The following is a 13,748-nucleotide window of genomic DNA, read 5'->3' on the forward strand; positions in this document are numbered from 1 at the left end:
TACGTAAAAGATTAAGGGAGTACATATTGTGTTAAAATGAGATACATGAACACATTTGGAAGTGAAGTGAGAGTAACACGTGATGGGCATTCAACTTTTTTTCTTCATTAATCTTATTGGTTGAATTGTCGTAAATTGTGACTAATAGCCATTTGTAGAGGTGAGAACAACATTTTTAATATGAAAACGGAATGCGCTGCAGATGGACCGATAAAGACGGATGACTTACATCATTTGAGAGAGGGCGACATTTTCGTAGATTCCGAAAGCGGTCAGAAGTTCCGAGTGCGGAAAACTGCTTTACCACAGCAGTCTATCGGAGGACCACATGGAGTTGGTTTGTATGTCACCTTTACTTGCATCGAATGGTATTAGCCGTTTGCTACTTCATTTGAAGAATATTCAGATTGCCAAACACTGTTGTCTATTTTGACACATATAGCAGACCTTATTACCAATGAAATGCTTTCCGAAGTTTTAACTCACCAAAGAAATTCTCCTCTTATTTTGATGTTTTGTTTCAGGAGATCCGAATGACCGATCGTTACGTCGACTGGAAGCAGATATTTTAATACCGAATCGCATGAATGAACAGGTACAAAAAGTTGAATGTCGCGAGTCACTTGAAGGTTGGATTCCTTTGTGTTTTTGCAATAAACTGCAGTGAATTTTTTGTCACCTCCAGGCATTTGATTGTGCAATTAACTGAAGAGTACTTTGGAAATATATAGTCGTGTGCACTTACAGATTATATTATACCTAGACTTCTTTTAAATTTTATTGAAAGCTTTTAGATCTGGTGCAATGCATAAAAAAAGAAGGCAGTTTTATTGGTATGAGAAAATGCCGGAAAGAGCTAGAGCGCTACGAAACATGTCAACTTGCGAATTAAGTTTTATGCAGTTTTTTTCGAATTGTATGCAGTACGAACTTGCAATGTATTGGATCGTTTGTTGAACTGGGAGTAGTTTTAGGATACTATCGATAACCGTATATATTTGAAAAGTTCGATTCTTATTTTACTTTAAGTACGTGGTTTTACTATAAGATTAACTTTGTATGTGTGTTGCGCATGTACGTAACTTTGTACCTATTCTATATTCTTGATTTTTTTTCTGAAGTCTGCAACTTTGTAGGTTCAATGATCCATGGTTCCGTCAAAAAATCACTGATGAATATATTAAAGAGCGAGCAGAATTTCGTCGAACAGGAAAAAATGTAATGGAAAGAAGGTGGGAAGACTACTGCGAATATAAAAAGAAACGAGGTGATTGGGTTGATTTCGGTGACCATAACAAATAAGATAGCCTAATAGCAGTTCTTAATTCCTTTTTTAAAGTTCTGTATGTTTGTATAAGCTATGCCGCATAAGCCTTGGTATCTCTAAACATTCATACACTTTTATAAAAATCGTTGTTTGTCACCGATACAGTGTTCATTTCCAGTTTTTTTTTTTTTAATGATTTCACGACAAATTTGATAGTGCTAACAATGTTCTTCCATTCTATCAATTTTGCTATGCAGTTTCTATTAAACTTAATGCCAAAAACTTATCCATTTTTGGCGTTCTTCAGATGCGAAATAGGAACGACAAATTAAGCCAGTATGTTAAAATTTAAAATTTTTGATGGCATGTTAGTTACAGATTTTATTTTTTCATTCTAAATTTCTACATTTTCTTATCATATTTGTTTATTTCCAGTTGATATCATAGATAATTTACAAGCATTTTAAAATTAGTCCTCAGTACATTAGCTTTGTTGACTTCGTTATAGTGTAAATGTGTGAAAAGCTTTCATTTGCAATGTTCTCGATGTTATTGCTGTTTATATTTGGTTAAGTGGATATTTTTTTTTTTTTTTATCACTTTAATTATGGTGTAGAAGGAAATATTCGGTCATTGTTCAAGCTTGTGATTGATCTTTTATAAATTTATGTTTTGATCATAATTCGAGCGCGATCTTCCTGTCAGTTTGTAAAGCGTTATTGTGAATTCGAATATTATGCCTTATTTCAAAGTCACAGATCAATTAAAAGACTGATGAAGGTATTGGGAAGACTTGTAAAAATTAAGCTCTAGTATTTAAACCTCGATAATGTTGAAGTGCAAAGTACTTAACGGTATATACCGGTTAAATTCGGTAGATTCGGTAGAAAAGATATAGAAAATACCCAAATAAATTCGATTTCTATTATTTTAGGACATTCTTTTATAAAGTCAGCGAATGATATTTCGAAAATGTCAGGGGTGCAGTGGTGCGATCTATGTAAGGTGCATCTGTCGTCAGAAGCATTGCTACATATGCACAATAATGGCAAACGTCACCACAGAAAGGTTGTAGAGCGTGATGCGTTACAGGCCTTAGCCGCTCGGTCGGTATTTATTTCTGGATTAAATCCTGAAATCGTCATCACCGAAGACGAGGTTTTGTTTAGCTGCTTTCTTTTGGTATTACTTGAATATTACGCAGAAATGATTAAAATAAGTCTGGAGATTGCATGCTTTTTTGTTTGCTTAATGTGGATGCAGTTGTTTTGAAAACTATTCATCTTTCAGGTTTTTGCTTCCTTTTGTAAAGGATCGGTTCACAAGCATTTTATTTAATATTCACTCAAATCTGATTCCGAATTCGTGTTTTTTAACTAAAATTCCTTTCAGATTTCAGAGGCCCTGAGCTGTTTTGGAAAAGTAGAAAAGATTCATTTAGATATTAGAAGAGGCAAATATGTGATCGTAGAATTTGATCAGGAATTTTCGGCTCATAAAGCTGTTTTTGAAGATAAAATCCATATTGGGCATGTAAGTTTCACTACGTTATTTTCTGCTTGATTTTTCTTTAATCTTTCCTTTATCCTTAGCTGCAGAAGGAAACCACGATATTCAGAAACTAACTTGGAAGCTGAGGTTTAAATGAATTTTTATGAAATCGTTCTACTTTTTTTTTGGCTGCATGTTAGTTTATATTTTGTTGTTTTTTGTTTCAAATACATTTTTTACTGCATATAAGTTATCATTGAAAATCCAGCAAGTCGTACCTATACGAGCACGAAAAATAAATTTCGACCAATGTAAGACAAAGTCAAAGATATATGCGATCGACACTAATAAACTTATTAATGAAATTAATGGCTTAGCCACATTTGCTGGGCAAGTAGACAATTTATTGGAGCTGTATTGTCTTAGTGATGTCGAGGTATGCTCATAAAATTCATTCTTTATTTGAAATAGGTGCAGTGTTATTATACTATTTATGCCTTCCTTGGAATATTTGACCCTCGTCATAGATCAAAAGCATGTATATGGAAACAAAAACTTGGGTGGAAATATAGACACAGTCTTTTTTATCACTCATTTTTTGGTCAGAATAAGTTTAGAAAATCAAATATGCGAAAAGCTTTTTCAGATCGCAGAACGAATCAAATGTACCCATACGCTTACAGTGGCACTTAGTGATTACTTTTCGTCAGATGTTCATATCCGAATTTTTGGCTCTTCATCAACATCTCTCGGTACAAAGGGTTCTGACATTGTATGTCCTACATTCGTTTCAAAATACACTGATTATTAATACTTGATTTCCGGCAAATAGGATTTTAAAAATTTTTGATATTTCATTGCAAAAAGCCTTAGATAATTTAATGTATTTTGCCATGAAAGTAGATTGAAGAACCAGAGATATCTAATAAATTTAAAGTAACATAATTTGAAAATCGGGTTTTTTAGGATGCAAGTTTATTTTTCAATATATCACTTACGAAAGCACATTGTGCGGGAGATTTAGTGAGGAATAAATATACATTGATGACATGCGATGTTACTGCATTAAGAGGACGTAAAATTTGTGCTGAAGAATATTCTAGGCTCACCGAGGCTGGTTAGTTTATATGCTTTCATTTGATCAGATCCAGATAATACCGAAAATATAAATGAGATCTGTTGTTCCTCATGCTATGGACATCTTTTTCAAGACTCATTACTCCTTGATCATTTTGAAGTATTTGGCCTTAATATTATTAAAAAATTTCAATTGCTTATGAGTTTTGCTTACTTTTTAATGTGCCATTTGCGAAAGCACACTTTGCGCGAGATTTAGCAAGTAATAGGTATATATTGCTCACCTGCGATATTCATTAAGAAGGCTTATAGTTTTATTATAGAGCGACAAATACGTTTTAATAATTGTGACATTTTTTTATTTTCTCAAGTTTAACTCAGGCTAGGAATTTTATTTCACTAAACTGATTAACTAACAAAACCTTAAGATCGTGTTCGTTTGCTGAATAAAATAATGAACGACATACGAAAGCGTGGTACAGCACCTGTCAGTGATCAATACCCAATCTTGGATGCTCGTTGTCCACTTGTACGACTTACTGTTAATCGGTATGTTGTAGAATCAGATATCTAAATATGTAGTAATTTTATCGGTCCAATATTTGAATATAATTAAAACAAATTTTCCACTTACGAAGAAAATGTAGAATTGTTTAGTAGATATTTCAAAATCGTCTTTAATTTGGAGAGCAAATACGGCATCTTCAGGAAGCATATTGTGGACTTATCTGTGGATAATTATCTTGGCTACGCAAAATCTAGTTGGCTGAGAAGTGTCGCACATTGTGATTCCTCACAACTTATTCGAAAATTTCTTGTATCCTTCAGGTTTTGGGTTCACACAAATGAGTTGTTGAAGACTGATGAAAAGCAGGTATTTCCAAATTTTGTATGTAATTTGGTAGATTATTTTTAAGACTTGTGAGCTGTTTTTAACTTTCGTTTGTTTCTACTAGGATTACTGTGTTTCACTAACTTATCTAGTGAAGTAATGTTATACCCCTTTGACGGACTTTTCTGTGGTAAGTTCAGAATTGGTATTTGTCAAAGTGATAGTTTGAAGCGAAAAACCTTATTTTTTGTTTCCTTCCTATATTTTTTCTTTTTATTTTCTTCCTTACTTCATTCTATGGATGAAAAATTTTTTCTTTACAAAACACTGTTGATCGAAACGCTTTGCGAAAAAATATCATTAATATAAAACTTTTTCTAGTGTTCACATTTCAACGCCTACATATTGAACTTACTATGCGTAACATATTTGCAACTGTGCAATTATATACCACCTCTTCAACGTGCTGAAAAAGAAGTGATTGTAAACGGGTGGAGGATTGATTTTATTGTTGTTGATGTGGATTTATCCTGTCTGACACTTGACAAATTGTTTAAGGTTACTATTTCTTACCGTTCATTGATGTAGACTGGAATCCTTGAAAATTGATTGCTTCAAAAAAGTAAGAAATTTTTTATGGCATTTTTTTACAATTAGCTTGCTAAAGTTATTCTCTTACAGGATTTTTTTATTTGGTTCATTCAGCTGAAGTTGAAAAACACCATACTGTGTCCCTATGTAGGTAACGCAGTTTCATTCGATCAGTTCCAACAGCTGTATCCAGACAGCAGCATTCAGGACGCTTTCAAACTTGCACATTTGAATATACAGGCAAAAACTTCCCTTAATTTGCATGAAAATTTTGCAGTTTTGTGTAGTGGTGAAAGCATACCGTAATTAAATAGTGTGATACGAGATTTCCACTTCGATTTGAAATAATTTACTGTGAATTGTTATAGGATCCATTGGAATGGTCGCATAATGTTTCCATATTGGTTTCTGAGAAATGCATCGGTGCAATGCGTCGCAAGATGATGTTTGCATTGTCGCGTATGAAAATAGTTCCTGACTCATTCTTAGCCATATTGCAAGAAGCATGTAGTACTGATGCTGGAACGAAATCGTCTTTAGGTTTACCTTTTAGTTTTACTTTTCTGTGCTGTATTTCTATACTGTAATGTATATCATTTAATATGATCAACCATTGGCTGGATACTTATGGCCCCATATTTCGAATATTACCGCAAGGTTTTAGGAAATGCTTAATATATATACTAGTTGCTATATTTCTTTGAAAAATTAGACATTTTACATCGTCAGCATTTGAAGGTACTTATGATTTGCAGAGTGTGTACTGAAAATCAACGTTGATGATTATCAAGCGAATCAATGCATGGATGCAGTAAATTATATTTTCGTCAATATTTTAGCATTCTCACCAGCTGTGGAACCATTTGAGAAGCGACCACGACTTGATAGTACACTCAATGAGTTGTCTCGTATCTATTTGGCTAAGCAACGTACTTGGGAGGGTCGGAGACAAAAACGGCGTCAAATAATGCGAGAAAATCCCATAGTCTCAAACGATTCATTGGCTTTGGAGGAGGCAGTAAGTTACCCTAGCTAGGATTTCAATATTTTGATGCTCACTATATTATTTTGAACTTTAATTTTCATGATTTTGTTGTTTAGTTCTTTACTAAAGGCTCTTGACATTAAAAAATGACTAAACTTCTGATGCTAATTTATCGGGCTGTTTGTCTCAATCTTACAGATTTCAGTAATTTTTCAGGTTACACAGCAAATTAGCCAGATCAGTGAGGAAACATCTCTTTGTTTCAAAACATATGTGAAACAAAAAGCTGCAGAATATTTCCTTAAATTCGTTTTGATCAGTGGATCACCGGTTGAATTTAACAGTCTCATTCATTTTTTACAATACTTTATTCCTGCTCATCTCAACAGTTTACTCAAGACTTACTCAAGAACCATTTGAACATTGCTTTTTTGCAATGGATTTTTTAGATTTAAGCTTAAGGGAAACCTAAAATGATAGGAAATGTTGTTTTCGAAATTATTACTGCTGATGAAGTTATGTATTTCCTTTGTATTTCTGTATATAATGCTTCTTGTGACAGGAGCGCCTTTGATATTGTAAAGAACACATGTTTGTATTTTATATTTATTTTCCCAATAAATTTTCTGATAACGTCTTTCAAAATGTTTGCCAGAGTTTACCAGTTAAGTAGCAGGTTTACCAGAATATCTCTATTTCTAAAATTTCACTGTTCATAAATTTTCACTGAAGACAACATTGTGATACCCTTTGTTGGATTGTGTTGCTTGATGTTTATTACTTCAGGAATTAGCTAACTGCGGTCCAAGATGACTGCGGGAGAGATTTCTGAAGAGGGGACGAAAGCAGTGAATGTGATCATTGCTCACTTAATTAAAGCTCATCAAGAGGGAAAAGACGTTGATTTGAATCGTCTGAAGAGTAAGGTCTCATCAGTCTATGCATTAAGTCGTCAGCCGAAATTAGTTGATATTATTGCAGCAGTGCCTACGGAGCATAGGGTACGCACTCAAAATTTTTGTGAAAATTTGCAAACGTACGTGAATTACATTTAATTTAATCCAGTTTTCCGAAGATTCATATATCACTTTTGGTAAATTTTTAATTAGGTTTTGAGAATTTATCGGATTTAGTAACAAACCACTAATAGATCTAGGGAAAGTATAAAACAGATTTGCAAGAACATAAATCAGAAAAATTGGTGCTGGTGAGAACAGAGCTATTACGAAAATCCTTATTTGATTTCTTGCTGAAAAGTTTATTTAATTTTAACACATTTCAATCTTTAGGCTTTCATTGTTGATAGTGACTAGTAACTTTAGATTTTCATATGTTTTATATTCAGGATCTAATTTTATTATTGATGTATACAAACAATAGTATTTTTCAGTTTGGTAGTTCCTTCACATTAATTTACAGAATTGGTTGGTGCCAAAACTGAAAGCTAAGCCAATTCGAACAGCCAGTGGTATTGCTGTTATTGCTGTTATGTGTAAACCTCATCGTTGTCCTCACATTAATTTTACAGGCAGGTTTTCAAAATTTAGAACCTTATAATTTTACTCTCTAAAGTTAGAGGGGAGGAGCTGTTTTATAATTGTGGCAGGAGTATTTGCACAGAATTCAAGTGGACTTTTTTATTATTAAGTGAATCTTCTAAATGCTGAAATAATTTGCCAACTAGATATCTTTTGTCAGTTAAGTCAATCATTTTTAAAATTACGTAATCGTAAATTCAATCTATCTTGAGCTAAAGAATCTTATGTGAAAATGCCTGTACTTATCTGAAGGTCTTCAGAATTCTTTTTGTGGACCTTTTTAGACACCTGCTTTAGATACGTGTTTATGTTTCAGTTTATGGTTTATGAATAATGGATTAAATTATTGAAGCTATTTGGATTATTTTAAAATATTTAAAACATTTGAAGATGTGATTAATTAGTTTCAACATTCAGGTAATATCTGTGTATACTGTCCTGGTGGACCAGATTCCGACTTCGAATACAGTACTCAGTCCTATACGGGTTATGAGCCAACTTCGATGCGAGCAATACGTGCTCGTTATAATCCTTTTTTGCAGACAAGAAGCCGAGTAACACAGCTTATGCAGCTTGGGCATAATGTTGATAAAGTTTGTTCATTTGTTTTAATTTATAGTTAAATATATATATCATACATTAAATACTGATAACTTGCGAAATACTGATAACATACTGATAACTTGCGAGATATTTAAAATGAAATTTCTGTGAGTTTGAAAGCTAAGAGAATAAATGAAGTTAAGACTAAATGTTGTAGATGTACCAAAAGTGGATGAAAAAATATATACATGTATTTATTTATTTACTTTTTTTGAATTCATTATATTATAATTGAAAGCCTGGAATTATTATTATGGGTCTGTTATTTTCTTCAAATCTTGTTTCAGTTTCTGATAACTTTCCTAGGTCTTGATTTTTTTCAATGTTTATCAAGAACTATAAAAAAGTATCAAAGAGAGGCTCTATGATTCGATGTTTTTTTTTTTTTTCAGGTAGAATTCATAGTAATGGGAGGTACTTTCATGTCATTACCGGATGATTATCGGGACTATTTTATTCGAAATCTTCATGACGCATTGACTGGTCATACTAGCAGCAGTGTGTCTGAGGTTTTTTTATTTCAATATTTTTATTAGGTGTTACGTTCATTTAAACTTTCGTTTTAGAATCACAGCTATCATAATGTGGGAAGTAAATGGCAAAATTACCACATTTTTCCGTGTTATTTTTCCTTTCGAACTAAAAAGAATCAAATGAATTCACATTCATTTGTAGCTGTTTTATTTTATATGAAGTTATACGATTATATATACAGGCAGTAGAATTCAGTGAACGAAGTCGAGTGAAATGTATTGGAATAACGATCGAAACAAGGCCTGATTATTGTTTACCGAAACATTTAGATGAAATGTTGAGCTACGGTTGTACAAGATTAGAAATTGGTGTTCAGTCAGTATACGAAGATGTTGCTAGGGATACGAATAGAGGGCATACTGTTTGTTTTTTTTTTTTTTTAATGTTATTCGTAAAATCTATCGTCACGAAATAATATATAAAATCAAAATTTGGGAACGGAAAACTAGAGAGATTGTAATCATTTTGATAGCATAGCATAAGCAATTATTATGCTAAATTTCTGTGTTTATCCAACGAGAAAAAAGAGATCTGGCAGGTTTTATAATGGGAGATAAAATTAATTCTTTGATATCGTCTGCGTTATCTAAATCCTCATCTTTAACAAGCTCATTCAAAATTTAATATCAGTCTAAATCTGTTCCTTCTAATCCACTGTTTTGTATGGAAATTTTGATAAAAATAATAAATGTTCATCCATATTCATTTGAAATACAAATTTCCGTTACAAAAATGAAAACTGTAAACTTGGTTCTAAAAGTAGAACTCTCTTTGCAGGTCAAAGCAGTATGCGAATGTTTTGAAATAGCAAAAAATGCGGGTTACAAGGTGGTAATACATATGATGCCAAATCTCCCTAATGTTGGGATTGAACGAGACATGGAACAGTTTATCGAGCTTTTTGAAAATCCAGAATTTCGACCAGATGGTCTTAAATTATATCCAACGTTGGTCATTCGTGGCACTGGCTTATATGAACTATGGAGAACTGGACGTTATAAAAGTTATCCACCAGAGGTTTCGTTGCTAGAATATTTCTAGAATTTAATCTAAGTCATTGGATGGTTGAACTGATCATTCTTTTCTTACTTTTTCTGTTTCTGTTGTTTTCACAACAGAATTGCGGCTACTCAAAAACTAGTTAGCGGTATGAAAGTCAAAAATTCCTTTAATACCGTTGACTAACTTTGGGTTATTTGGAACTTGCTAAAATTTGAAGATATGATTCCATCATGCTTCGCACTTTACTATTCCCATATAAGATTTTCCGTTCGGTTTTTGCAGAAGTTCATAAACAAACTGCAGATTACGAGTTTTGCTAAAATGCACATGATTTCAAAAGTTTTTCCAAATGGAATTTTAGATGCCTGACTTTTTTAAAGATTTTGGTGGATTTGACGGCTCGTATTCTCGCTTTGATCCCTCCATGGACTCGTGTTTATCGTGTACAACGTGATATACCAATGCCGCTTGTTACTAGTGGAGTACAGTATGGAAATCTTCGCGAACATGCTCTTGCACGTATGAAGCAACTTGGTACTGCATGTCGAGATGTTAGGACACGTGAAGTTGGAATTCAGGTATCATTTTAAAATTCTTAATCATTATTTGAATTCCTCATTCCTGAATTTGGAGTAACTTAAGAAGTCTAGGCCCCATAACTCCTATGATTTTAGGCGTAGCTTAAAATTGATTTGTTCAATGAATTAAGTAATTTATTTACTGAAAAATGAGTGAAATGCATCATTTTATGTTCTTCATTTGTGTTGTTTCCTAGCAGAATTTATATTTTGTCGCAAATCGCTTCAGAAATTTAATTTTTGAAAAAAAGTTCGAGGATTTTTGCGAAATAATTCTGATAAACATCAGTTTCATTTTTTTCATAAAAAATTCCGTACTTTATGAAGTAATTTATGTTAGAATTTCAGGAAATACATAATAAAATCGTTCCTTACCAAATTGAACTGATTCGTAGAGATTATGTCGCTAATGGTGGATGGGAGACATTTCTTTCTTACGAAGATCCAGAACAGGTTTTTTCTCGAAATCCCTAATAAATCAATCTGATGTTCATTTCAAATGTTGAAAATTTCTATTCTTTCAGGATATTTTAGTTGGTCTGCTAAGATTACGAAAATGTGCAGATAGAGTTCATCGATCTGAGTTAAAGGTATTGTTTTTGTTTCTTCACTAAGAGTTGAATATTTAGACTATGAATTAGAATCGAATAATAAATATGCATTAATTCAAGCTGAAATTATTTTTAAAAAATTATATTGTTTATCTTTTTTTTTTACTTTTTCTGAAATCTATTGTCCACTTTATTATTTTGCTTTATATCGTACTAGTATCATTCTTTATATATATATATATATATATATATAGTTTGGTGCAAAGACGAGACGTTCATCGAAATAGTAATGAAAGAGTAAATTAACTGGATTTAACCGTTATAGGTCTATTTACAGTTTGGGCTTTTCTGAACGATACTTTTCCAAGTTGCATAAATGTTGGATTTTACGTAGATGATGATTGATTCTGAAAAATATACTTCAACATAACCTATTTCGCCGTAGAGGGCTTTGAAACATGAGAAATATTTTTTAACTAGAGGCGAAGTATTTAATTTCTCTTTTTATTGGAGTGGGTCAGTTTGAGAGAGGATAGTGGCTTTGCGCTGAAAATACAGAAATCAAGAAAAAAATTTGGACAGTTCTCAGTAATGGTATTTGGCAGATTTTAGAAATTAAAGATTGAAGAAAGAGTTTTGAATCATTTCTGTATGACTGTAAAAATTATTTTTTATGTATGAATAGAAAATTTTTCGTTGCATGGTAGGTTATTCCACTATTCCTATTTATGGCAAAAAACAGACTAAATACAATTAAAGTTGGTACTGTATCTGGAAACTAAAAATGTGGTTCAATATTTTTCGAAAAATGCTACTGTTTAAATGTGTTTAATCTCCTTTTTCAAAAAAAAAATTTGGAGATATTTACGCAACTTGTTTGTGTATATTTTAAGTTTTTTTTTTTCTTGTTTTTTTTTAATTTGATATCAATATCCACATTGCTTTTTTAATTGTTGCATTTCCACGGTATGGTGGGATGTCGTGAGATCGTGTTTTGTAAGGAGGCGTTTATACGAATTGTTCAAGGCGTTAATTTTTGTTTAAAATATTTTAAGATTTAGTGGTAAAATTCAACGGATTCACAAGGTTTCAACATTACATTTTTTCATTTAAACATTGTTACTGTTGTTGTTCGAACAAATTGTATTTTGTATTGTTTCAATCTATTTTAATTTAAGATAACTCTGAAAATTTATAATTAACAGACTAGCTTGTTAGATGAAAGTTTTTTTCCCAAAATTTTTTATTTAACAATGAATCAGTTGTAGGGTGGAGTATCAATTGTTCGTGAACTGCATGTCTACGGTTCAGTAGTACCGGTATCGGCTCGAGATCCATCCAAATTTCAGCATCAGGGATTTGGCCAATTACTAATGGAAGAAGCAGAACGAATCGCCAGAAACGAACATTACAGCAGAAAATTAGCAATTATTTCTGGTGTAGGTACAAGGAATTATTATCGGTTAGTTTCCTCAGCTATATTTCTGCGGTTTTTTAAGAGTACTTAAAATCTTATAGATTACTAAACATAGTTACCACAAGAATATTAATTATGAATATTATATCCTTGGACTTGTATTGTCTCGTACCTGTAAGTGTTGAGTAACATCTTCTAAAGAAAGGAAACATATTCTAGAAAATGAAAGATAGAAATTTAGTTGGTGGGAAATCAACAGTCTTAAAAATAGATCTCGTATGTGGAGCAAATTTAATTTTCTTTTTTGTGCAATAGTTTTGCTTGTTTTTTCTTTTATCTTAATATTGGAATGTAAGCATTAAAAATTTAGAACCTTACGCTGCTGGAAGGACCTCACCAGTTATAGATTAGAATTTTAATATTTTATATATATATATATATCAAATAATTTTTATAGACCTCAGATCTTTAGGCCAAAAATTCCTGATAATTATCAGTCTGGTCCGGTATTGACGTGTTATTAGACTAGATAATTTGCTTCATCAGCCTCGTTTAGTTGTTGTTTATGAAAGTTATGTTGTTGGATTTCTTTGAAGGAAATTCTGCAATTGAAATATATTCTTTTCATGGCGATTTTACCAAGCAAAAAATTCTTACCTCGATGATTCCTTACAGTTTTCCAGCTGTGCTGTTTTTTTGTGAGAGGTTATGTAATATTGTTTCCAGGAAAATGGGGTACGAACTGGATGGTCCTTACATGTTGAAATCGTTATAATCGTCACTTTCTACAGCCTTTGATCTAAATGTTGTAAATGTTATTGCTATGTCTATGTTTATGAATGTAATTTGCAATAGATTTACAATCTTCCAAAGTCTTTTTTAATTCTAAAGAAATTGTAATTCTTGTTCTAAATATTTTTAATATGTTCCATTGTATTTTGTTATTTTAAAGATTAATTTAGTTTGTGTTGTCTTGTTGTCTTGCTATGGTGTCGTTTCGATGCTCAAAGATACTCAGAATTTGATGGGTTTTGTTTATTGAAATTTACCAGTTTCATATTAATCTTAACACTACAGTTTACTATCTACTGATATGTAATTCTGGATTTTGAAAATTAAGTGGTGACGAATTCAAAGTTGCCGATTTAAATATATCTATATAGGAAGTTCAAACTGACGAATTACAAAGGTTTGAATTTCTGAATTAGCTGTATATTTGTAGTAACACTTCCCTAAATGTCAGTAAAAATATGTCCCAAACTGCTTCATTTCGAAGCTTTGT

At 32.1% G+C, this 13,748-nt stretch overlaps 3 protein-coding genes across 3 annotated transcripts; all 3 read left to right on the top strand.

Annotated features, from left to right (window-relative positions):
* Positions 1–180: 180 nt before the first annotated feature.
* Positions 181–892, top strand: Bm3128 (Uncharacterized protein; the record flags this gene model as incomplete). The annotated part of the gene is made up of 3 exons (XM_043075125.1): positions 181–337; positions 525–629; positions 795–892. 3 exons carry the CDS (start codon positions 181–183, stop codon positions 890–892), a joined length of 360 nt encoding a protein of 119 aa, XP_042931059.1.
* A 1,347-nt stretch (positions 893–2,239) lies between these two features.
* Positions 2,240–6,663, top strand: Bm18104 (Uncharacterized protein; the record flags this gene model as incomplete). Its single annotated transcript, XM_043075126.1, has 12 exons — positions 2,240–2,425; positions 2,660–2,800; positions 3,027–3,194; positions 3,405–3,530; positions 3,725–3,875; positions 4,264–4,384; positions 4,544–4,709; positions 5,049–5,225; positions 5,349–5,498; positions 5,627–5,798; positions 6,014–6,276; positions 6,460–6,663. 12 exons carry the CDS (start codon positions 2,240–2,242, stop codon positions 6,661–6,663), a joined length of 2,025 nt encoding a protein of 674 aa, XP_042931060.1.
* A 389-nt stretch (positions 6,664–7,052) lies between these two features.
* Bma-elpc-3 (Uncharacterized protein) lies at positions 7,053–13,241 on the top strand (the record flags this gene model as incomplete). Its single annotated transcript, XM_043075127.1, has 11 exons — positions 7,053–7,244; positions 7,663–7,771; positions 8,199–8,374; positions 8,777–8,893; positions 9,100–9,279; positions 9,696–9,935; positions 10,301–10,498; positions 10,847–10,951; positions 11,023–11,088; positions 12,318–12,511; positions 13,193–13,241. The coding sequence occupies 11 exons, from the start codon at positions 7,053–7,055 to the stop codon at positions 13,239–13,241; spliced, it is 1,626 nt and encodes a 541-aa protein (XP_042931061.1).
* Between the last annotated feature and the right edge of the window lie 507 nt (positions 13,242–13,748).

This window comes from Brugia malayi, assembly GCF_000002995.4.
Source record: "Brugia malayi strain FR3 genome assembly, contig: Bm_v4_ChrX_scaffold_001, whole genome shotgun sequence".
In the NCBI taxonomy this organism is placed as follows: Eukaryota; Metazoa; Nematoda; class Chromadorea; order Rhabditida; family Onchocercidae; genus Brugia; species Brugia malayi.